Raw genomic sequence first — 21,861 nt, forward strand, 5'->3', positions numbered from 1 at the left:
CAGTGCCAGGGCTTAGTTGGCATGTGGGATGTTCCTGGATGAGGGATCAAACCTGTGACTCCTGCATTGGTTGGAAGATTCTTTACCACTGAGCCACCAGGGAAGCCCAGTTTCTAATTTAGCATAATTCCAATTCACACACTCCCAGAATTTAGCCCTCCGTGAACTCTCCATGGGGTTGTGAGGGACCACTTGTAGTATCTCTGGGACCCCGGGGCCCAGCTGTGGTGACAGGATGGGACCCTGGTTCTGGGAGCAGCACACAGGTCCCGGGAGTCCGGCTGTCCACATTCCAGGCTTGCTTCTGCTGTTTGGACTCTGGGTAAGCTCATACCATTCAGGGCCTCAGTTTCCTCATTTCTGAATCAAATAGGGGTGTGCTCTGGGGCTAATGAGAGGAGGTAATGAGGGAAAGGGCTTCCCAGGTGGCTCAGTGGATAAAGAATCCACCTGCAATGCAGGAGATGCAGGTTTGATTCCTGGGTCGGGAAGATCCCCTGGAGGCGGGTATGGCAACTCACTCCAGTATTCTGGCCTGGAGAATCCCATGGACAGAGGAGCCTGGCAGGTTACGGTCCATAAGGTCACAAAGAGTCTGACACGACTGAAGTGACACACACAACAAGGGAGCGCAGAGGAGTCACTGGAGGTTTGCTGGCACTAATCCAGCTGAGTGGGGAAAAGCCTGCCTTCCTGCTGCCCCCACCCCCTGACCCCCAGGCAGCTTGGAGGACTTTACTCCCCAGGAGAGCCATTCAGCCCCAGGCTGGGGTGTCTGGTAGCTGAGCCCCAGGAAGCCAGGCCCAGGCTCAGATGCCAGGGTCATAGGTCTGGATTGGGCAAGAGCAGAGCTCGGCCCCTCTGATCCTGGTCAGAGATATTTGGAGAGATCAACAGTTCTGGGAAATTCAGAGACAGGAAGTAAAAGGGGAGTGGGGCAGAGGGGAACCAGCCAGCTGCACCCCGGCCCCTCCTGGTCTGGACCTCTCCCAAACAGTTCCTTGAGTGGGGTGGCTACATGCAAGGATGGGGGACAGAACAAGGAGGCTCTCCATCCCTGGGAAGGAAAGAGGCAAGCCACCCCCGCTCCCACCCCACACCCTCCCTGAGTTCCAAATCCATTTCTACCTCTGTTTACGTCCAAAGTCCCGGGCACTGCAGATGCCAGGTTTGGTGTGTTTGGACACACAGTCACACAGACAGGCAGACGCACAGGGCTCAGGGCCCTTGAATGGACCCTGCCCCCTCCCCTCCCACCACCCAGGGCTGTCTGTGCTAATTCTCCAGGCCTCAGCCTGTTTCTTAGCCTGGGATCTGCGCAGGATTGAGGGACCCACAAGTCAACCTTGAGACCTTTGGCAAGTAAAAGGGGAAGAAAGGGGGGTGGGGGGAAGAAAGGAGGTGGTGGAATTAACTGTGGAGTGGGGTGGGGGAGGGGATGAATGAAATCCACGTCTGGAGGGGTGGAGACTGAGTGGAAAAACTTCAGAAGATAGATTTTGGATGTCAGGCCTGGAGGGAACGGGAGCAAGAAGAAAGATCTCCACGCAGTCGCTGATCACCTGGAAAGGGACCGAACCCCACACCCCAGCTCTTCAGCCCCTGCCTCAGCCCTAACACCAGCCTTGACCTGGTCCCAGCCGGCCCTACCATGACAAAGGAGTATCAAGATCTTCAGCATCTGGACAACGAGGAGAATGACCATCAGCACAGAAAAAGTGAGGGGACACCTCCCCCCATTTCTGAAAGGGGAGCATTAGGTGGCTCTCGCCCCCTCCCCTGACCCCGCCTCTCCCTGGGTCTGCCCGGCTCACGAGGTTGGTGGTGTCTCAGCCACCCCTCTTAGGGGAGGTGCAGGGTGTAGGATTCGAGACCCTTTCTTGGTGGCAGTTGTCCCCAGGCTCCTTCATGACCCTCCTGCCCTTCGCCTTGTCACCGACTTCTCAGGACCCTGGGGAGGGGGTTGCCCAGGGGATGTGGGGGTTAACTGCAAGAAGTTAGACCCTCTTCTTCGTTCCTCTTCCAACACCCGTGAGCCTTGGCCAAGTGTATGTGTGTGAGTGTGTGTGTGAGTGTGAGTATGTATGAGTGCACAGGTGTCAGGGATCCTTTGGGTCAAGGAGAAAATTTTTGTGGCAGGCCTCAGGGAGTTCTGACTGGAGGAGGATGAGTCAAGCCCTCTTTCTTTCTCCTGCGAGCAGAGATGTTTCTGTTGGGGCTGAGCCAGGATGGAATGCTTGGCAGAAGGGAGTGGGCAGTGCCCTTCGATGGGGGGGGAAGGGACTACCAGCAAAAACGGAGGGGAAGCCCCCGCATTTCAGCTCACTGAGACAGTGCTCCCGGGTGGGCACAACTTGGTCGACCTGAAGTCTGGTTACTCTGACTCCCTGTGCCCAGACAAAGAGGAGTGGGATTCACTGGGAGAGCAAGAAACCCGTTTCTCTTGCCTCACCTGCTAGACTCCCTCGCCCCCAGTCTCCAGCGTGCAAACTCCATTCTCCAGGCTCTGCGTTCTGATGCGGCAGTGACTCGATTTGGCCACTAGGTGCCAGCAAAGGCCTAGAGCCTGGGTTGCTGGGGCTGCTGCTAAGTCGCTTCAGTCCTGTCCGACTCTGTGCGACCCCATAGATGGCAGCCCACCAGGCTCCCCCGCCCCTGGGATTCTCCAGGCAAGAACACTGGAGTGGGTTGCCATTTCCTTCTCCAGTGCATGAAAGTGGGAAGTGAAAGTGAAGTTGCTCAGTTGTGTCCGACTCTTCGTGACCCCATGGACTGCAGCCCACCAGGCTCCTCCGCCCATGGGGTTTTCCAGGCAAAAGTACTGGAGTGGGGTGCCATCGCCTTCTCCTAGAGCCTGGGTAGGGCTCCCGCAGAAAGATTCGCACCCCTTCTCACCTCTCGATGCATCCAGCTCCTCCCGGTCACCTACAGCCCAGATTTCTTCATCTATAAAGTCCCTCCTAGTCTCCTAGAGGAGGCTCAGGCTGCCCTCCTCCTAGGACCCCAGAGCTGCCCCAGGCTCCCATCTGTCCCTGAGCCCCTGACCTCCTCTCTTGTAGGGCCACTGCCTCCTCATTCATTCAGTCGGCGTCTCTGCACCGGACCCAGCCTCCTCCTGGTCTCCATGGGCCTTAGCCTCCTGCTGCTAGTCGTTCTCTGTGTGATCGGATCCCAGAGTGGGTTCCCCAGGGGGTAGGGGGTGTTTGGGAAGGGAGCAAGGTGATATGGTGAGGGGGCGGGGGGCAGAAGAGCTGGCTGCTGTGATGTGGGAAGCAGCCCCCTCATTTTGTCCTGTCCGCACCCTCTTCTGCCCAGACTCCAAGCTGCAGGAGGAGCTCAGCGCCCTGAGAGAGACCTTCAGCAACCTCACAGTGAGCACAGAGGCCAAGGTCAAGGCCCTGAGCGTTCAGGGTGAGGAGGGCTGGGGCTGGGGGGCTGGGAACAGTAGGGCCATTGAGACACTGAGCAAGTCTCTTCCCTAGGAGGAAATGTGGGCAGAAAGGTGAAGTCCCTGGAGTCCCAACTGGAGAAACAGCAGCAGGAACTGAATGCAGGTCAGCAAGGGGTGCGTGTATGTGTGAGTGCGCATGCGCTTGCAGGATACGGCGGTCTCTCAGACCAAACCAAGGGGCATTGTGGCAGAAGTATCTGCGATCTATCTTCACGCCCCAGTAGGTAGATGACAGAACCTTCCCAGCCCCCAGTGTTCATCGTGGCTTTCTTGCTTTCCCCTACCCTCATCCCCCTCCACCTCTGCCCTCTGTCTCCCCAGATCACTCCAGCTTGCTGCTCCACGTGAAGCAGTTTGTGTCTGACCTACGAAGCCTGAGCTGTCAGATGGCTGTCTTCCAGGGCAATGGTGAGGGGGTGGGGGTTGCCCAGTCCTGCTTGCCTGCCCAACCCACTTCCTCTCAGCCCCTCACCACCCCCTCTGACTCCCGCCCCAGGCTCTGAAAAAGCCTGCTGCCCAGTGAACTGGATCGATTATGAAGGCAGCTGTTACTGGTTCTCTCGCTCCGGGAAGCCCTGGCCAGAGGCTGAGAAGTACTGCCAGTTGGAGAATGCCCACCTGGTGGTGGTGGGCTCCTGGGAGGAGCAGGTAAGGTTCCGGTAGGGCCCGGCTGGGAGGTTGGCAGGTCTAAGGAGAGGTCACCACCCCTCCTCTCTCCCCAGAAATTTATCCAGCACCACATGGGCCCTGTAAATACCTGGATAGGCCTCATGGATCAAAATGGGCCCTGGAAATGGGTGGACGGGACGGACTACGAGACGGGCTTCAAGTGAGTGTGTGTGCCCCCGAGGCTCTGCCCCTCCATCTTCGGCCCATCATCCCAGCCTGGCAGGTCCCGGGGGCCGGGGGTCCACGGCTGGGCTTGGGGTCTCAGGCTCTGGGGTCCACGTCTCTCTGGTTTCTTTAGGAACTGGGCACCAGAGCAGCCAGATGACTGGTATGGGCATGGGCTCGGAGGGGGTGAAGACTGTGCCCACATCACGGTGGACGGCCGCTGGAATGATGACGTCTGCCTGAGGCCCTACCGCTGGGTCTGTGAGGCCCAGCGGGACGGAGGCAATGACAGCTAAGAGCCTCCTCTCCCCTAATTTATTTCCTCAATGCCTTTACCTGCCGTAGGGGCCCTGGTTTGGGGCCCTTCTATCTAGGGGCTTCTGAATTTTCATCTAAGATTTTAGAGGGAAGGGGAAAGGATGGTGTCTGAGGAATGTAGAATGATGTTTAGAGGGGCGAGGAGATTAAAACCCATGCTGCTTTCTATGGTTTGCAGGTTATTATTGTCAACTGGATTTTTTTAGAGTAAAAAGAAAAGAAATATACAAAACATTGAGTTGTCTGCTTGCTGGGGATTAGGAATCGGGAGTGGGCTGGTCAGCACTAGGAAGTCTTGGGCAGGCAATGGGTCATCCTGAGAACTGTCCGTGCTTTGGGCCAAGAGGCCTGGATTTGTTATTTACAGGTATACAAGTTAGGGCAAGCTAGTCTGCTTTCTGTGTTTCAGCTGTAAAATAGCGTTATTACTGATTTGTTACTGAACTCAGGTTCAGTTGCTCATCTCTCAAGAATGCAATATTGAGAGATGAGTAAAAGGAACTATGACTTTATTGAGGAAGTTGGCAATCTAGGAAAGAAGGTGATTCATATCCCAAAAAATCAACTCCTCCTTGCCGATCAGGGGGCAAGAGATTTTAAAGGGGAGTTTCATGGGTAGATAGGTGGGGCAGGTTTTACGTGCATAACAACAGAGTTAGCTCTGACAATCGTCTTGAAATTGGTCATGCAATGGTCTTCTGGTCAGTGTCATCTTTTTCATATATTTTAAACTTTTTTTTCTTATTTTATTTTTAATATAAACTTTTTATTTTGTATTGGGGTATAGCCAATTAACACTCAACATTAACACTCAACATAACATAAACTCAACATGCAAAAAATGAAGATCATGGCATCCGGTCCCATCACTTCATGGCAAATAGATGTAGAAACAGAGAGACTTTATTTTCTTGGGCCCCAAAATCACTGCAGATGGTGACTGCAGCAATGAAATTAAAAGACGCTTGCTCCTTGGAAGAAAAGCTGTGACAAACCTAGATAGCATATTAAAAACCAGAGACATTACTTTGCTGACAAAGGTCCGTCTAGTCAAAGCTATGGTTTTTCTTGTATGGATGTAAGAGTTGGACCATAAAGAAAGCTGAGTGCCGAAGAATTGATGCTTTTGAACTGTGGTATTGGAGAAGACTCTTGAGAGTCCCTTGGACTGCAAGGAGATCAAACCAGTCAATCCTAAAAGAAATCAGTCCTGAATACTCTTTGGAAGGGCTGATGCTGAAGCTGAAGCTCCAATACTTTGACCACCTGATGCAAAGAGCCGACTCATTGGAAAAGACCCTGATGCTGGGAAAGATTGAAGGCAGGAGGAGAAGGGGACGACAGAGGATGAGATGGTTGGATGGCCTCACCGACTCAATGGACATGAGTTTGAGCAAGCTCTGGGAGTTGGAGTGCTGGTGTGCTGAAATCCATGGAGTTGTAAAGAGTCGGACATGACTGAGTGACTGAACTGAACTGATAGCCGATTAACAATGTTGTGATAGTTTTGGGTGAACAGTGAAGGGATTCAGCCATACATATACACTTATCCATTCTCCCCCAAACTCCCCTCCCATCCAGGCTGCCACATAACATTGAGCAGAGTTCCCTGTGCTGTTCAGTAGGTCCTTGTTGGTTATCCATTTAAATTATAGCAGTGTGTACACGTCCATCCCAAACTCTGTAATGTCTTAAGTATAGTTAATCTTCAGTTCTAGAGCTGATTTGTTCCTACAGTTCTTGAACTGTGCAAGATGGAGCAGCTATGTCATGGTTACAGTCAGGTCATCATGCAGTTAACTTTTTTCATTTGGTGGCAATTTTAGTATCTGCAAAACAACTCAGGAATATGCATCAGAAACTGTTATCTATGTCCTTCAGGGAGGAACTAAAGATTCTGTGACTGTTGTTCTAATTGTTAACTTCTTGAGCTTGCTCTTTTGTGACTCAGGGGAGGCATGGGAGTCTACAGCTTTTTTTTTTTTTAATAAACAAGAGACTGGGGATACAGAGGAGCTTTTGTATCTGGAGGTCCCTGCAGGGTCCTGCTCAGTTTCACTGGGACTATCCTACCTCCAGCAATGCCCACAGGAACAGAACCACCCCAATGTGAACAAAAGCAGCATCCACAGATAGGTAACAAATGCAAAGATGAACCCACAACCCAGAATCACCAACATGGCAGGAAAATCAATAATACCATGGAAGAGAAAGCCCAACAAATAGAACCCACAACCCAGATGGGAGTTAACAGGACAAACAGTTGAAGACTTTATGGACACTTGTGGGTTTATCAATGGACAGCAAGCTCCAGGATATGGTTAAAGGACAGGGAAGCCTGGCGTGCTGCAGTTCATGGGGTCGCAAAGAGTCAGACGTGACCGAGCAACTGAACAACAGCAACATGGGTTTATCAACCAATATAGACAAAGTGTTAGCCTACCAACAAGACCTCCACTAATTCTAAAAAGGAGCAATGCTCCGACCACAAAATAAATAAATAAATGAAGTTAGATTTAAATATGAAAGTATAGCCAAAAAAGATCTATCAACATATACATTTCTCACCATCTTTCTAGATAACTTTGAATTTAAGAAAAAATAAAAATGAAAGTCAAGCAGTTTAGAAGTGAACAAGGAGAACTCTGCATACTGAGATTGTGGTACAGTATAAGTACCCAAAGGAAAAGTATATAGACTTAAGTGCATTTATTTTGAAAAAATAGGAAAGGTTGAATGGAAAGAAGCTTAATTTTTAACTCAAGATACTTGAAAAAGAATAACAAAATAGGTCTTCACTGGTGGTTTGGTGGTAAAGAATCTTTCTGCCAATGCCCGGCAAGATCCCACGTGCTGCAGAGCAACTAAGCCTGTGCACCACAGTTACTGAGTCTGTGCTCTAAAGTCTGGGAACCACAACTACTACTGAAGCCTGTGCGTGACCTAGAGCCCAACAACAAGAGAAGCCACTGCAATGAGAAGCCTGCCTGCTACAACCAGAGAAAAAGCCTGCACAGCAATGAAGGCCCAGCACAGTCCAAAATTAATAATTTTAAAAAGAACTTTAGAAAAAGAATGACACAATAAATCCCCCCAAGTAGAAAGAGCTTTTTTTTTTTTTTTAGCAGGGGCGGGGGAGAAACTTGTTTGTTTTTTTAAAGCAAGACTTAAAACACTAGAAAATAAAAATGTAGATATCATCAATAAAAGAAAATCTGATACTTGGCAAAGGTAGAAAACAAATATGAAGGAGAATAAAGGAAACACAGATGCATAGTTTTACTTTTTAGTTTTTTTGGTTGGAGTATAATTGCTTTACAATGTTGTGTTAGTTACTGCTGTACAACGAAGTGAATCAGCTATATATCCCACATGCTGCACCACAGGGCATGTAGGATCTTAGTTCCCCAACCAGGGATCAAACTTGCACTCCCTGCATTGAAGCGCAGTCTTAACCACTGGACCACCAGGGAAGTACTATTAGACTATATTGCAAAGCCATATCCATAAAGACAGTGTGGTAATGATACAGAACAAATAGACCAATGGCATGGAATAGGGATCTAATGTATGGCATGGTGACCACAATTAACAATACCATACTGTATACTTGAAATTTGCTAAGAGAGTAAATCTTAAGTTTCCTCACCACACACACACACACACACACACACACACACACACACAATTGGTAGTCATGTGAAGTGATGGATGTGTTAGTTTGCGGGAATCATTTTCCAGTGTAGATGCATATTAAATCACCCTGTTTTACACCTTTAAAAATCGCATTGTACAACTTAAATATACACAATTTTTATTTGTCAGTCATACTTCAATAAACCTGGAAAAAAAACTTCTAAAGCATCTCACACAGAAAAAAAAATCCGCAGTGACTACATGTCCACACATGTAGTGTGGATGCAGAGATGCCTAAAATCAGCATTAAATGAAAAAACTAAAAAACAGAATGCTGCCTAGAACACAAGAACACTGATAAAAATCAATAGTCTACACACACAGTAGCACTACATACATTTCAAGAATCTGTACATTTTCAAGGACATGTCAACCCCATTCAAGTGGTTGCTTAAGGAAGGGAGGAGACTAGGACGGGACCAGGATAAGAGGAGGCATCACTGAGAGAAGGACCTTAAATAGACCGGAGCTGAGCGCTGAGAGTGGGCACACTTCACCTCTAGTCCATCTCCAGGAAAAATGTTCATGCACATCTCAGCCTCCACCCTGCTGGGGTCCTTAAAGGGGAGAGATAAGAAACAGGGGCTTCTTATCAGGGCTTCCCTGATAGCTCAGTTGGTAAAGAATCTGCCTGCAATGAAGGAGACCTCGATTTGATTCCTGGGCCGGGAAGATCCACTGGAGAAGGGATAGGCTACCCACTCCAGTGTTCTTGGGTTTCCTTTGTGGCTCAGCTGGTAAAGAATCCACCTGCAATGCAGGAGACCTGGGTTTGATCCCTGGCTTGGGAAGATCCCTTGGAGAAGGGAAAGGTTACCCACTCCAGTATTCTGGGCTGGAGAATTCCATGGACTGTATAGTCCATGGGGTTGCAAAGAGTCGGACATGACTAAACAACTTTCACTTTCAAGAAACAGAACCCAGAAAAAGAGGGGAATCATCACCTGGACCTCGTTGATCCAGAGCGAGAAATAAGAATAAAATGATTAGAAAGAAGGAGGTCAATTTAAAAAATTGCAGACATTATGTATCTCCCATTTTGATGCAATGGGGGCTAAACAACATCACCTGGGAAAGCGTTTTCTAAGAGAACCTTGAACATGAATCTAATTAAGCTTCTAGTGCTATCTACTCACTTACAGGAAATTTAATGGGGAGAGGAGCAGGCACACAGGTATGCATTCTGTCAAATCCAGTAGCAGGTAGATTTTACAGAGCCAATTTCTGGTTTCTTCAACAAATAAATGACAAAGGATACAAAGAAGGAGGGGGAATTGTCATGTATTTAAAAGAGCATTAAGAGGCATTCCAGTATGTGCAATGTGGGGATGTTAGATCCTGATTTGAACACACCAATTATACAAATACATTACGGGGAAAATAAAAATGAAAATGAACAAATGGAGCCTAATTAAACTTAAAAGCTTTTGCACAGCAAAGGAAATCATAAAAATAAAGACAACACACAAAATGGAAGAAAATAGTTGCAAAGGAAGTGACCAACAAAGGGTTAACCTGCAAAATATACAAACAGCTCATGCAGCTCAATGTCAAAAAAACCCCAAACAACCCAAAAAAAGATTGGTGGAAGATCTAAATAGGCATTTCTCCAAAGAAGACATACAGATGCCCAAAAGCCCATGAAAAAATGCTTACTGTCACTAATTATTAGAGATATGCAAATCAAAACTACAATGAGGTATCACCTCACACTGATCAGAATGGCCAACACCAAAAATCTACAAACAATAAATCCTAGAAACAGTGTGGTGAAAAGAGAACCCTCCTATACAGTTGCTGGGAATGTAAATTTGTGCAGCCACTATGAAGAAAAGTATGGAGGTTCCTTAAAAAACTAAAACTAGAGTTACCATATAATTCAGCAATTCCACTTCTGGGCATATATCTCGAAAAAAATATAATTCAAAAAGATATATGCACCTCAGTATTCATTGTAGGTCTATTTACAATAGCCAGAATATGGAAGCAACCTAAATACCCATCAGTGGATGAATGGATAAAGAAGATGCAGTATATACATACATGGAGAAGGAAATGGCAACCCACTCCAGTATTCTTGCCTGGAAAATTCCATGGACAGAGGAACCTGGTGGGCTACAGTCCAAGGGGTCGCAAAGAGCTGGCCACGACTGAGCACATCAGCACATATACATACAATGGAATATTACTCAACCATAAAAAAGAATGAAATAATGCCATTTGCAGCAACATGAATGGACCTAAAGATTGTCATACTAAGTGAAGTAAGTCAGACAGAGAAAGGCAAATATATGACATTATTTATATGTTGAATCTAAAAAAAACGGCACAAATGAACTTTATTTCAAAGCAGAAGTAGAGTCATAGTGAAAGTTGAAAGTGAAAGTCTCTCAGTCATGTCTGACTCTTTGCAGCCCCATGGACTATGCAGTCCATGGAATTCTCCAGACCAGAATACTGGAGTGGGTAGCCTTTCCCTTCTCCAAGGGATCTTCCCAACCCAGGGATCAAACCCAGGTCTCCCGTATTGCAGGTGGATTCTTTAACAAGGGAAGCCATAGATATAGAAAATAAACTTATGTTTATTTTCTAAACTTTATTTTCTAGAATGTAGAAAATTTCTAAGATTATGGTACAAGGCGGGAAGGGGGAGAGGGATAAACTGGCAGATTGAGACTGATATATACACACTACTGTATATATACATGGCAGGCAGATTCTTTACCATCTGAGCTACCGGGAAGCCCAGGAAAAGAACAAAAACAAAAAAACAGGTGAGTGTGTGTAGTGCTTCATTCACATCTGATTCTTTGCAACCCTGTGGGCTATAATCTTTTTGGCTCTGGGTTCTACCCCTGGGTCCGGAAAATCCTCTGGAGAAGGGAATGGCTATCCTCTCCAATATTATTCTTTTTTTTTCATTCCAGTATTCTTGTCTGGAGAATCCCATGAAGAGTAGCCTGGTGGGCTATAGTCCATGGGGTCACAAAGAGTCAGACACGACTAAGCACGCATGCATTAAATCAACTATATGCCAATAAAAATTAAGTTAAAAATAGAACTTTTTTGAAAAAAGACATAATGGGAATACCAGGTAATTTTGAATACTACCTGGATAAGGCATTATTGTCAGTTATTTTTGGTATAATAGGATGTGTTTTGGTTAAATTAAAAACAGAATCGGGACTTCCCTGACCATTCAGCGGTTGACTCCGCTCTCCTAGCACAGGTGGCAAGTGTTCAATCCCTTGTCGAGGAATTGAGATCCCGCATGCCACAGGGCACAGCCAAAACACCAGAAGATTCTCTATTTTAGATATCCACGCTGAAATCTTTACAGGTGAAATCACATGTCTGGGATGTGCTCTGAAACAGTTCAGCGGGGTCGGGGGGGCACGTTGGGATGGGTGTAGAAGAAACAAAACCCGTCCTATGTTGATGATTGTTGAGGGGAGCGATGGTACTTGGGTGTTCATCGTACTATTCTCTCTCTTTTGTATGTGTTTTATTCACTACAGTTGAAACAGAAAATGCAGATCTGCAGATATGATTTAACAGAAATACAGGACATTGTAGATTTTTTTACAAGTGCAATATGGGGAAATGATATTTTACTTCTCCAGAAAATATGGACAGATTTGACTTCACTAAAATTGGAAACAAGCAGTAGACTTGGATGAAATAATTGCAACATTTATAACAAGTAATTAATATTCAGAGTATAAAGAACTCCTACAATAAGAAGAAGGAAAAAAAGCCCAACAGAGAGGCAGGATATTGTAGTAAACACTTGTCATCGGTTTTAGGGAATCCCTCATTCTGTGCATGCTTGAGGGCACGAGAAACCCAAGGGGGACCATATCGGCCCCCTCGCCTCCGTGATGTAGTTGGGATGGTCTTGTATGTTAGGTATTGCCCACTGGACCCTTTCCCCTAGAGCACAGAGTCTGGAATGCAAGATGCAAATTTATGGGAGTAGTTGGAGCAGAAGAGGGACTTCCCTGGCAGTCCAGTGGTTAAGACTTTGCCTTCCAATGCAGGGGGTGCAGGTTCGATCCTTGGTAGGGGAGCTAAGATCCCACATTGCTACTGGCCAAAAAACCAAAACATAAAACAGAAGCAATATTGTAACAAATTCAGTAAAGACTTTAGAAAATCAGGTCCAGGTTAAAAAAAGAATCTTAAAAAAAAAAGAAAGAAATTAAGTAAAAAAAAAAATTCCAGGTTGCAAGATAATATGTACAATATAATCCCATCTATGTATAATAAAGTGAAAAGTGAGTTAGTTGCTCTGTTGTCTCTGACTCTTTGAGATCCCATGGACTGTAGCCTGTCAGGCTCCTCTGTCCATGGACTTCTCCAGGCAAAGATACTGGAGTGGGCTGCCATTCCATTCTCCAGGGGCTCTTCTCCACCCAAGGGTTGAACCCCGGATCTCCTGCATTCCAGGCAGATTCTTAAAAATCCCTCCAGTTGCTCTATATTTTCTTAAATCAGTCCACTGATTGTTGCTTTTCTCAATGTTTTCATCTTTTCCCTCTCCATGGATGCTCTCCACATTCAAAGGCTTTTTCATCAAAAATTCCCCATCTGACCTCCTGTTCCCTCTGCAGTCATTGTCTTATCTTCCCCTTTATGGCCTCAGGCTAACCTTGCTTTTTGGAGTAAAGGGAGGGGCTGTGGCCTGGATTTGAGGGAGGCAGACTTGGAGGGGCGTTGCAGGACTGAGGAGTCATAGACTTGTCAGAAGCACTAAAAGAGATTGTAAGGCACCGGAGGCTGGAAAACTCAAGAATATATGGGTCACTGTGTTACGTGTGTGTTTATGTGTCTGTGTGTAGGTTTGTATGTTTGTGTAAGTGTGTGTATGTATGTGTATATATGTGTCTGTGTGTAAGTGTGCATGTCTCTTTGTGTATGTATGTATATGTGCACAGACACACACACACATGTGCATACTGGGAAGGGGAGTCAGAAGAGAGCTCAAGTTAGCCTTTCCTGCCACCCCCCACCCTGTTGTGTCCCCTGAGAGGACTTTCCCTCTGGAAAGAGCCTTCTCCAGGGGATCTTCCTGACACAGGGATTGAACCCTGAACCCTACCCCAAGAGCCACGGGGCAGACGGCCCCAGCTCTGTTCCATGCTGTGTAAAGGTGCTGTGATGTTTCCTGGCAGCAGGGAAACCAACCAACTCAAGTGATTCTCCAATTAAAAATAAAACTCCATCGTCTCACAGAGGTCAGAACTAAGATTCTGCATGCCTCGAGGTGCAGTCAGAAAAAAATTTCCAACTGTACAAGAATGTTTCAATTTCTCTACTTGTTAACGACTTCTGACTCTTCTGAGTTTCGGTGAGAGATGTATATGATGTTCTTTCCGTGAGACTTGTTGAGATCTGCCTCCAGCCTGTTACTCAGCCAATTTAGTATAGATTCCAGGTGTCAAGTAGACTGTGTAATCTTTAATTCTTTGGACTTTATCGGCCTCCTACCAGGCTCCTCTGTCCCTGGGATTCTCCAGGCAAGAACACTGGAGTGGGTTGCCATTTCCTTCTCCAATGCATGAAAGTGAAAAGTGAAAGTGAAGTTGCTCAGTCGTGCCCGACTCTTCACGACCCCATGGACTGCAGCCCATCAGGCTCCTCTGTCCATGGGATTTTCCAGGCAAGAGTACTGGAGTGGGTTGCCATTGCCTTCTCCATTGGACTTTATATATGTTATCAAATTGAGTTTTTAAATTGGGTTTTCCAGAGCTTCCGTGTCTTTGCTATAATTGCAAGAAGCATGTTGAAATCTTCCACTGCAATGGTGGATTTGTCAGTTTCTCTTTGTAGTTCTAGTAAGTGTTCCCTTTATATTTGTTGAGGTGATTTCATTGAGTACATAAGATCTTACAGTTGTTATATCTTTCATCAATCTTTGATCATTTATAATAAGCCTCTCTAACTCTGAAATGCCTTTTCTGTGGGTCCAAGACCGCTAGCCAACACATCCTTTTGAGAGCTTGGAGGTAGCCTTGGGAGCAACAGCCAAGCCTAGAAATGATGTCCAAGGTGGAAAGGGAACACGGGACAGAGAGAATGTGGTGACGATGCAGGAAACGTGGCATGGAGGGTGGATGTGACATGCTGGACAAGGTAGAAGGATGTAGGGCTCCCAGTGGTTGGCTGTTTCTCACATCCTGGCTTGTTTGATGCTGGTTTATAGGAGGGGACCTATTTTATACGCCTACTGGGGATCAACAGCCGCTTTGTGTTATGTGTCAGCCTGGGGCAGCGGGCCATGGAGGAACCAAGCAAACAGGGAAAGATGACCAGGGGGCGCGGCTACTTCCTGTATTAGCCAGAACTCCTTTTTTGAAAGTGACGGAAACCAAAAGGAGAATTTATTGACTCGTAAAACCAAACCTTGTGAAGGACAGAGGTGGAGCTGATCTTTGAGGCTCCTGGAAGGAACCCAAATGCTGTTAGGACACTCTTTTTCCTCATGGTGGCGTCTTTCTGACAGACCCACTTCACCATGAGGCCACAACCACAGCTGCTGACCATTCTGTTTTAGCATCCTCAAATCTCTAGAAAGGACTTCCAATCCAAACACGGCTGCAGAAGTCAGCTTTTTAGATGCTTTTCTTGAAGATCATGTAAAAGGAATAAAGAAAATGGAAAATTCCATTTTCAACAAAATGAGAGAATAGACCTATTCACAGACACCAAAATTCCAGCTGTGAAAGGCAGAGACAGTGATTAGGAGAAAGGGAAGGTAGAAACAAGGCAAGCGAATGGAGGGGGGCTGCATTTTTCTGAGAGTCTGAACAAAAATATGCTTTCAGAAGGTGAGAGGACCATTCCTTTTTTTTTTTTCGATTTGATGTGGACCATTCTTACAGTCTTTATTGAATTTGTTACAACGTTGTTTCTGTTTTATGTTTTGGCTTTTTGGCTGCAAGGCATGTGGGATCCCAGCTCCCTGACCAGGGATTGAGCCTGCCCCAGCCTGCATTGGAAGGTGAAGTCCCAACCACTGGACCTTCAGGGAAGTCTCACGATGCCAGTTCTATTGTATCCTTGTGGTAGAGCAGGAAGCAGAAACTAGAGGGAGTGAGGCTGGAGCCGTTATTCTGTTCACTGTCTGTTCTGTGAAGCAGAGGAGTTGGGGCTCCGCATAGACTCCCATAGTGAAGTCTTGTTTAGAGGAAGCAGTCCAAGACAGAGAGGCCTCGGGCTGTGATGCGGGACAGGACACTGCAAATATTAATCTAGGAAAACCCAACTCATTCAATGATGAGTCCATAAAGATAACTAGCACAGCGTCGAGCAGATATACCAAAGGGGGCAAAATGTGAGAAATAGGCGTAAAATTCACAAACAGGTGAAGAGTACTCACCAGGAAAAATTTTGCCAGGTAGCAGTTGAAAGCAATGACTGAACATTTTGCTAGGAATTAAAAAAAAAAAATCATTAAGCAATCATTCTGATGAAGAAAGATGAGAAGGCAGAAATGCAATTGCTCAGAAAAGAGATCACGGGACAACAGCGGCATATGGAATGAGGGCTGACTGGATTACAGGAAGCAAGGGAAGAAAAACACACAAACATTAGAGAAAAGAAACAGGAAGTTTGGGGAACACACATTTGAATATATGATTCAAGAAAAGTGTTTCTGAGATACAGGAGACTTGACTCTATCCAGTGAAAGAGAAAAGGTAAGTGCCAGGAAAAACTGATCAAGTTATTGAATTTTAAAAAATACAGGATTTTTTGAGCAGCCAGGAAAAAAGGTCAAGTCACTTATAAGGGGATAAAAAAACAGGCTATGCTTGGATGTCTGCAGACCCAGATCAAATGCCAGAAGAGATGGCACAAAATATTCAGGGAAAGAAAATATGAGTCAGGATTTTTATAAAAAGGCCACTTTTTCTCTCCTTCACCTCCCACTCTTCCTGGCAACCATTGATCTTTTTACTGTCTCAATAGTTTTTCTTTCCCCTAAACTTCACGGAGTTGGAAACATATAGCATATAGCCTTTATAGACTAGCTGCTGCTGCTTCTTTTTTGGCTGGGCTGAGAGGATCGTGGGATCTTAGTTCCATGACCAAGGATTGAACCTGTGTCCCCTGCCTTGGGAGTGCAGAGTCCTAACCAGTGGACCACCAAGGAATTCTGGAGATTGGCTTATTCCATTTAGTAATATGCGTTTAAATTTCCTGTGTGTCTGGATAGTTCATTTCTTTTTAGCACTGAATAATATTACATTGCAGGGAAGTGCCACAGTTCACTTACTCATGGTTGCTTCCAATTTTTGGTAATTATGAATAAAACTACTGTAGACATACACGGACTTATGTTTTCACTTTGTTTAGGTAAACACCCAGGGCATTTACCTAAACGTAAGGTAAGCCTACGTTTAATTTTGAAAGAAACTGCCAAATTATCCTCCAAAGAAGCTGTGCTGCTTTGCATTCTCACCAGAGATGATAAGAGTTCCTGTTGCTCCACCTTTTTGCCAATATTCACTGCCAGTGTTTTGGATTTTAGCCATCTAATAAGTGTGACATGGCACCCACCGTTGTTTTCATACAGAATTCCTTAGTGAAAAATAATGTGGAGCATCTTTCCAGACACTTCTTTGCCATCCATGTGTCTTCTTCGGTGAGATGGCTGTTCAGATCTTTTGCTAATTTTTGAATTGTTTTCTTTCTTTCTTTTTAAATATTTATGTGGTCACACTGGGTCTTAGCTGAGGCATGGGGGATCTAGTTCCCTGACCAGGGATCGATACTCCCTCTGCACTAGGAGCACAATCTTAACCATTGGACCACAAAGAAAATTCCTGTTCATTTTCTTTTCTTTTTTCAAAAAAATGTTTTATTTATTTGGCTGAATCAACTCTTAGTCTTAGCTTTGTGGGATCTCGGTTGTGTCACATGGAATTTTTTGTTTCGGTGTATGACTTCTCTAATTGTGGTTCGTGGGTTTAGTTGCTCCATGGCATACGGGATCTTAGTTCCCCAGCCAGGTATCGAACCCACATCCCCTGCATTGCAAAGTGAATTCTTAACTACTGGACCACCAGGGAAGTCCCTGTTTATTTTTTTATTGTTGATTTTAACAGTTCTTTGTAAATTTTGGACACAAGTCCTTTATCAGATATATATTTTGCAAATACTTTTTTCCCAGACTGTGGTTTGTCTTTTTATTCTCTAAATCATCGGCAGTTTTGAAGATGTACAATCTTAGGAATGTTGTTCTCATTAGCTCTTGAAGAAATTACTAGAGGATGAACTGGAGTCAACCAAGGGATAACTGAGTAAATTTTAGCAAGAGGAGGGGAGTGAATGTTGAATATAATTAACACAGAACTAAGACTAAAACAAAAAGTTGGTGGTAGAGTTGAGAGAGGGAAGGAGGGAAGATGAGACTGTAAGCTAATTTATTCATTGTTCACAAAAAATACATTTGAAAAGCTGCATCATTTTCTAAAAATTATTCATCAAAAATATCCCAGAAGAGAGGAAATTTAAACACATTTCTAATAAAAGAGAGTTTTCCAAGAGCCAACAGCTTTCCCTAAAGGATCAGACTCAGGTGGTTTTGCAAAACATCCTAACAAACCTTTAGAGATTATTTGAATACTGTTCCAGGGCACAGAAAAAGAGGGGGGGAAAAAAAATCTCCAAACTATTTTAATTAAGGTGATACATCATTAATTCCAAAGCTTTATAAGAATTTACCTATTTAACTATTATTTACCTATTTTACTTATAAATATTGATACAAAATACTACTGATAAATAATATATTAGCAAATGGAATCCAGAAACACATTAAAAGAACTGGAACCCAATATCTATGTATACAATAGATAAACAACAGGACCTACTGTATAGCACAGGGAACCATATTCATTATCTTGTCCATATGTAATGGAAAAGAACCTGAAAAAGAATACATATATACACACAAACACATTGCAGGATACCTGAAACCAACACAACATTGTAAATTAGCTATGCTTGCTGCTGCTGTTGCTAAGTCGCTTCAGTCGTGTCCGACTCTGTGCGACCCCAAAGACGGCAGCCCAACAGGCTCCCCGATCCCTGGGATTCTCCAGGCAAGAACACTGGAGTGGGTTGTCATTTCCTTCTCCAATGCGTGAAAGTGAAAAGTGAAAGTGAAGTCGCTCAGTCATGTCTGACTCTCAGCGACCCCATGGACTGCAGCCCACCAGGCTCCTCCATCCATGGAATTTTCCAGGCAAGAGTACTGGAGTGGGGTGCCATTGCCTTCTCCGTAAATTAGCTATATTTCAGTTTAAAAAATTGTTTGGAAAAAAGAATTGGGACCATTATGACCAAATAGACTTTATTTAGGAAATCCAGCGACGGTTCAGTATTATCGCCCTTCTGCTCATGTTTAATTTCCATACAATAATAACAGTATTACACTTCTACCCAACATGGGACAACTATTTTTCATCCCAGTAAAGATGCCCAAAGAAGAGGAGACAGAAAGTCTTAGCAATCCCCTTTATCTATCATTGGGTGCTAATTTCTGTCCTAGCTCTGTCACAAACACATTGGGATATTATGTGATCTGGAAAATAATATTTAAAGTTAACCACCACCACCACTCTTTATATGAAATGGGAGGAGGGGGTGGGGAGGGGGAAAAGGAAATACTTGGTTAATGTATTGAAATTTGTAACAAGTAAGGAAGAAGAAATACATATCTGCTACAGTCCTTATTTCTGTTGTGGGTACAGAGCTGTAATTCATTTTTATTTATTTTATTTTTATTAAAAAATTTTTTTGGCCACATCAGGCAGCATGCGGGATCCAAGTTCCCCGAATAGGGATTGAGCCCATGCCCCTGGCACTGAAAGCATGGCATCTCAACCACTGGATCACCAGGGAAGTCTCCCATGGTTCATTTTTATAATGTCATTCTTCCACTTACCCATCCCCTATTCCCTTTGCCCTCTGCAAGCGCTGTAGCAGGCAGACAGGGCTCCTTTCTCTGTGGGAAACACAAACCTTCATTCCTGAAGAGTCTGAGTCTCTGGTTTTTCTGCCTTTATTAGATTGTTGTAGTCTTCTAGTAAGTTTTACTACAAGGTATGGATGGACCAAGGGCTGCCCACAAATCCCTTAAATTCTAGATATACTCTTCCCTGCACCCATTGTGTAGCAGCAATCCCATTCTACCTTGAAACCACGATCCATCATTCTGTAAGGCTTTCTGAAAGTCTGGGCATGGATGGTGGTGCTGGCAGAACCACTGTAGGCAGTGAAGGCAAATGTATATGCCGAATAACGACCTGATATATATGTTGCCCCCTCCACGATGTCTAACACCATTAACCTGCTAAAGGGCTACTAGGTGGGTGACTGGCTGGTTTCCAACCAGGGGAAACAGCCCCAGCATGAGGTCCAGCTTTTGTATTCTTTCCTCTGCATGATACCAGGGACACTTGCTGAAGCTGAAGATCCAATACTTTGGCCACCTGATGTGAAGAGTCGATTCATTGGAAAAGACCCTGATGCTGGGAAAGAAGACTGAAGGCAACAGGAGAAGGGGTGACAGACGATTGAGATGGTTAGATAGCATCACCAACTCAATGAACGTGAATTTGAGCAAACTCCAGGAGACAGTGGAGGACAGAGGAGCCTGACTTGCTGCAGTCCATGGGGTTGTAAACAGTCAGACAGGACTTAGTGACTGAACAACAAACAACAAGCTCCACCAGATTTCAATCAACCAAATTGTTAGAGCGGCTCTCAGCTCCTTTGACTAACTCAGTGAAGCCAGAATCTCTCAAAAGTACATTTGTAACAATAAAATACCTGGGATAACTGGTGTTACACAGACCTGTCTCTTTAATCCTATGGCTTGAAATGGGCAATGGTGAAAGTCTCCTCTATGTCACCGACGGCAGCCTGGCCATGTCGTGACCATGGAAGCTTGTGCTTAATCAGATCAGGAACAGCTTCCTAGTCAAATCTTCATTGGCTGTGGGTCACCCCAGGGTGCCTCAAGGTGGTCACAGGCAGACCTCCACAGCGGGAGGAGAGCCCTGGACAGGTGGGAAGGGCAGGCAGGCATCTCTCAGGGGGAGTCAGGAGGACTCCTCTGGACTGCAGAGTCCTTCTGTCTCACTCTTGACATTTACGAACAAAGACTTTAGGACTGGCCTCCCTGAGCCCAAGAAACCAAAGGTCAATATTACAACAGTCAGTGAAAGTCAGTTTCTTTTCTTTTTTTTTGGTGGGGGGTAAAGCCACTGCAAGGAGATCCAACCAGTCCATCCTGAAGGAGATCAGCCCTGGGATTTCTTTGGAAGGAATGATACTAAAGCTGAAACTCCAGTACTTTGGCCACCTCATGTGAAGAGTTGACTCATTGGAAAAGACTCTGATGCTGGGAGGGATTGGGGGCAGGAGGAGAAGGGGATGACAGAGGATGAGATGGCTGGATGGCATCACTGACTCGATGGACGTGAGTCTCAGTGAACTCTGGGAGTTGGTGATGGACAGGGAGGCCTGGTGCTGCGATTCATGGGGTCGCAAAGAGTCAGACACGACTGAGCGACTGAACTGAACTGAAAGCCACAGAAAGCTATATTCAGAGGCCGTTCCTTACCTGTGTACAAATACAGAAGCAGTCCTCAAATGCAGCCTTTGCTTGTCCAGAAAGCAAATCTTCAAGTTAGCCATCAGAGACTAGGTGCATAAACTTTGTATTATACTCTTACTATGTATGAGCTGTGTCGTGTCCCCCTCATATGCATACAGAAGTCCTAACCTCCAGTACCTCAGAATGTGAATGTATTGAGAGACAGGAACTTTAAATAGATAATTAAGTTAAAGAGAGGTAATTAGGGTGGGCGCTAATCCACATGACATCCTTGTTGTTCAGTCGCTCAATCGTATCCAGTTCTTTGCCACCCCATGGACTACAACACGGCAGGCTTCCCTGTCCTTCACCATCTCCCGGAATTTGCTCAAATGCATGTCTGTTGAGTGGGTGATGCCATCCATACAACTGAGAAGGGGAGATTTAGACACAGACACACACAGTGAAGATGACATGAAGACAGAGGAGGAGACGGCGGTCTACAAGCCAGGGAAAGAAGCGCTTAGAAGGAATCAACCCTGTCCACACCTTGGTCTCCAACTTTCTTTTTTAAAAATTTATTTATTTGGTTGTGCAGATCTTAGCTGCAGCACGTGGGATCTTCTCTTTTGTGGCGTGAGGGATCTTTAACTGCGGCAAGTGAATCTTAGCAGCATGTGGGGTCGGCTTCTCTGACCAGGGGTCAAACCCCGGGTCCCCTGCCTCTCGGTTGGGAGCAGAGTCTTAGTCACTGGATCACCAGGGAAGTTCCCAGAAAATGACTTTTTGTTGTTTAAAGCCTCCAGTCTGCGGTACTTTGTCACAGCCGCGCTAGCAAACAAAGGCAACTTCCTTCCTGGATGGATGCTTGTAAAATTCAGGCACCTCTGAAAACCTGTGCTGCTACCAAAGAACCAAATCCACCAATAAAAAATCTCTCTCCAAAGCATTT

The 21,861-nt window shown here is 45.4% G+C and overlaps 2 protein-coding genes across 6 annotated transcripts in view; both read left to right on the top strand.

Annotated features, from left to right (window-relative positions):
• The first annotated feature begins 1,003 nt into the window (after positions 1-1,003).
• LOC147352176 (asialoglycoprotein receptor 1-like) lies at positions 1,004-20,162 on the top strand. Of its 5 annotated transcripts, none has more exons than XM_086359364.1 (9): positions 1,004-1,358; positions 1,552-1,718; positions 3,060-3,176; positions 3,316-3,411; positions 3,483-3,554; positions 3,773-3,859; positions 3,948-4,099; positions 4,174-4,280; positions 4,419-4,835. In XM_086359364.1, the coding sequence occupies exons 2-9, from the start codon at positions 1,652-1,654 to the stop codon at positions 4,579-4,581; spliced, it is 861 nt and encodes a 286-aa protein (XP_086215490.1). In that variant the 5' UTR covers positions 1,004-1,358; positions 1,552-1,651; the 3' UTR covers positions 4,582-4,835. The 5 variants fall into 5 exon arrangements, with proteins under 5 accessions (XP_086215490.1, XP_086215491.1, XP_086215488.1 ...); XM_086359362.1 differs by having other exon boundaries at positions 1,173-1,358; positions 1,490-1,718; XM_086359363.1 differs by having other exon boundaries at positions 1,206-1,358; positions 1,511-1,718.
• LOC147352177 (asialoglycoprotein receptor 2-like) overlaps positions 15,882-21,861 on the top strand; it is a 45,412-nt gene continuing 39,432 nt past the window's right edge. Inside the window, exon 1 of the mRNA XM_086359358.1 lies at positions 15,882-15,999. The gene's annotated coding sequence lies outside the window, so the exon portion shown is untranslated. The remainder of the gene's footprint in view (positions 16,000-21,861) is intronic.

This window comes from Bos grunniens, chromosome 19, assembly GCF_055505025.1.
Source record: "Bos grunniens cultivar Pamir isolate PY7600 chromosome 19, Bosgru_T2T1.0, whole genome shotgun sequence".
NCBI lineage: Eukaryota > Metazoa > Chordata > Mammalia > Artiodactyla > Bovidae > Bos > Bos grunniens.

Bases quoted from the DNA above. Each gene is read 5' to 3' on its own strand.
- LOC147352176 (XM_086359364.1), top strand. From the start codon at position 1,652: ATGACAAAGGAGTATCAAGATCTTCAGCATCTGGACAACGAGGAGAAT. The intron at 3,412-3,482 runs GTGAGGAGGGCT...TCTCTTCCCTAG, and splicing joins CAAGGCCCTGAGCGTTCAGG to GAGGAAATGTGGGCAGAAAG. The intron at 4,100-4,173 runs GTAAGGTTCCGG...CTCTCTCCCCAG, and splicing joins TGGGCTCCTGGGAGGAGCAG to AAATTTATCCAGCACCACAT.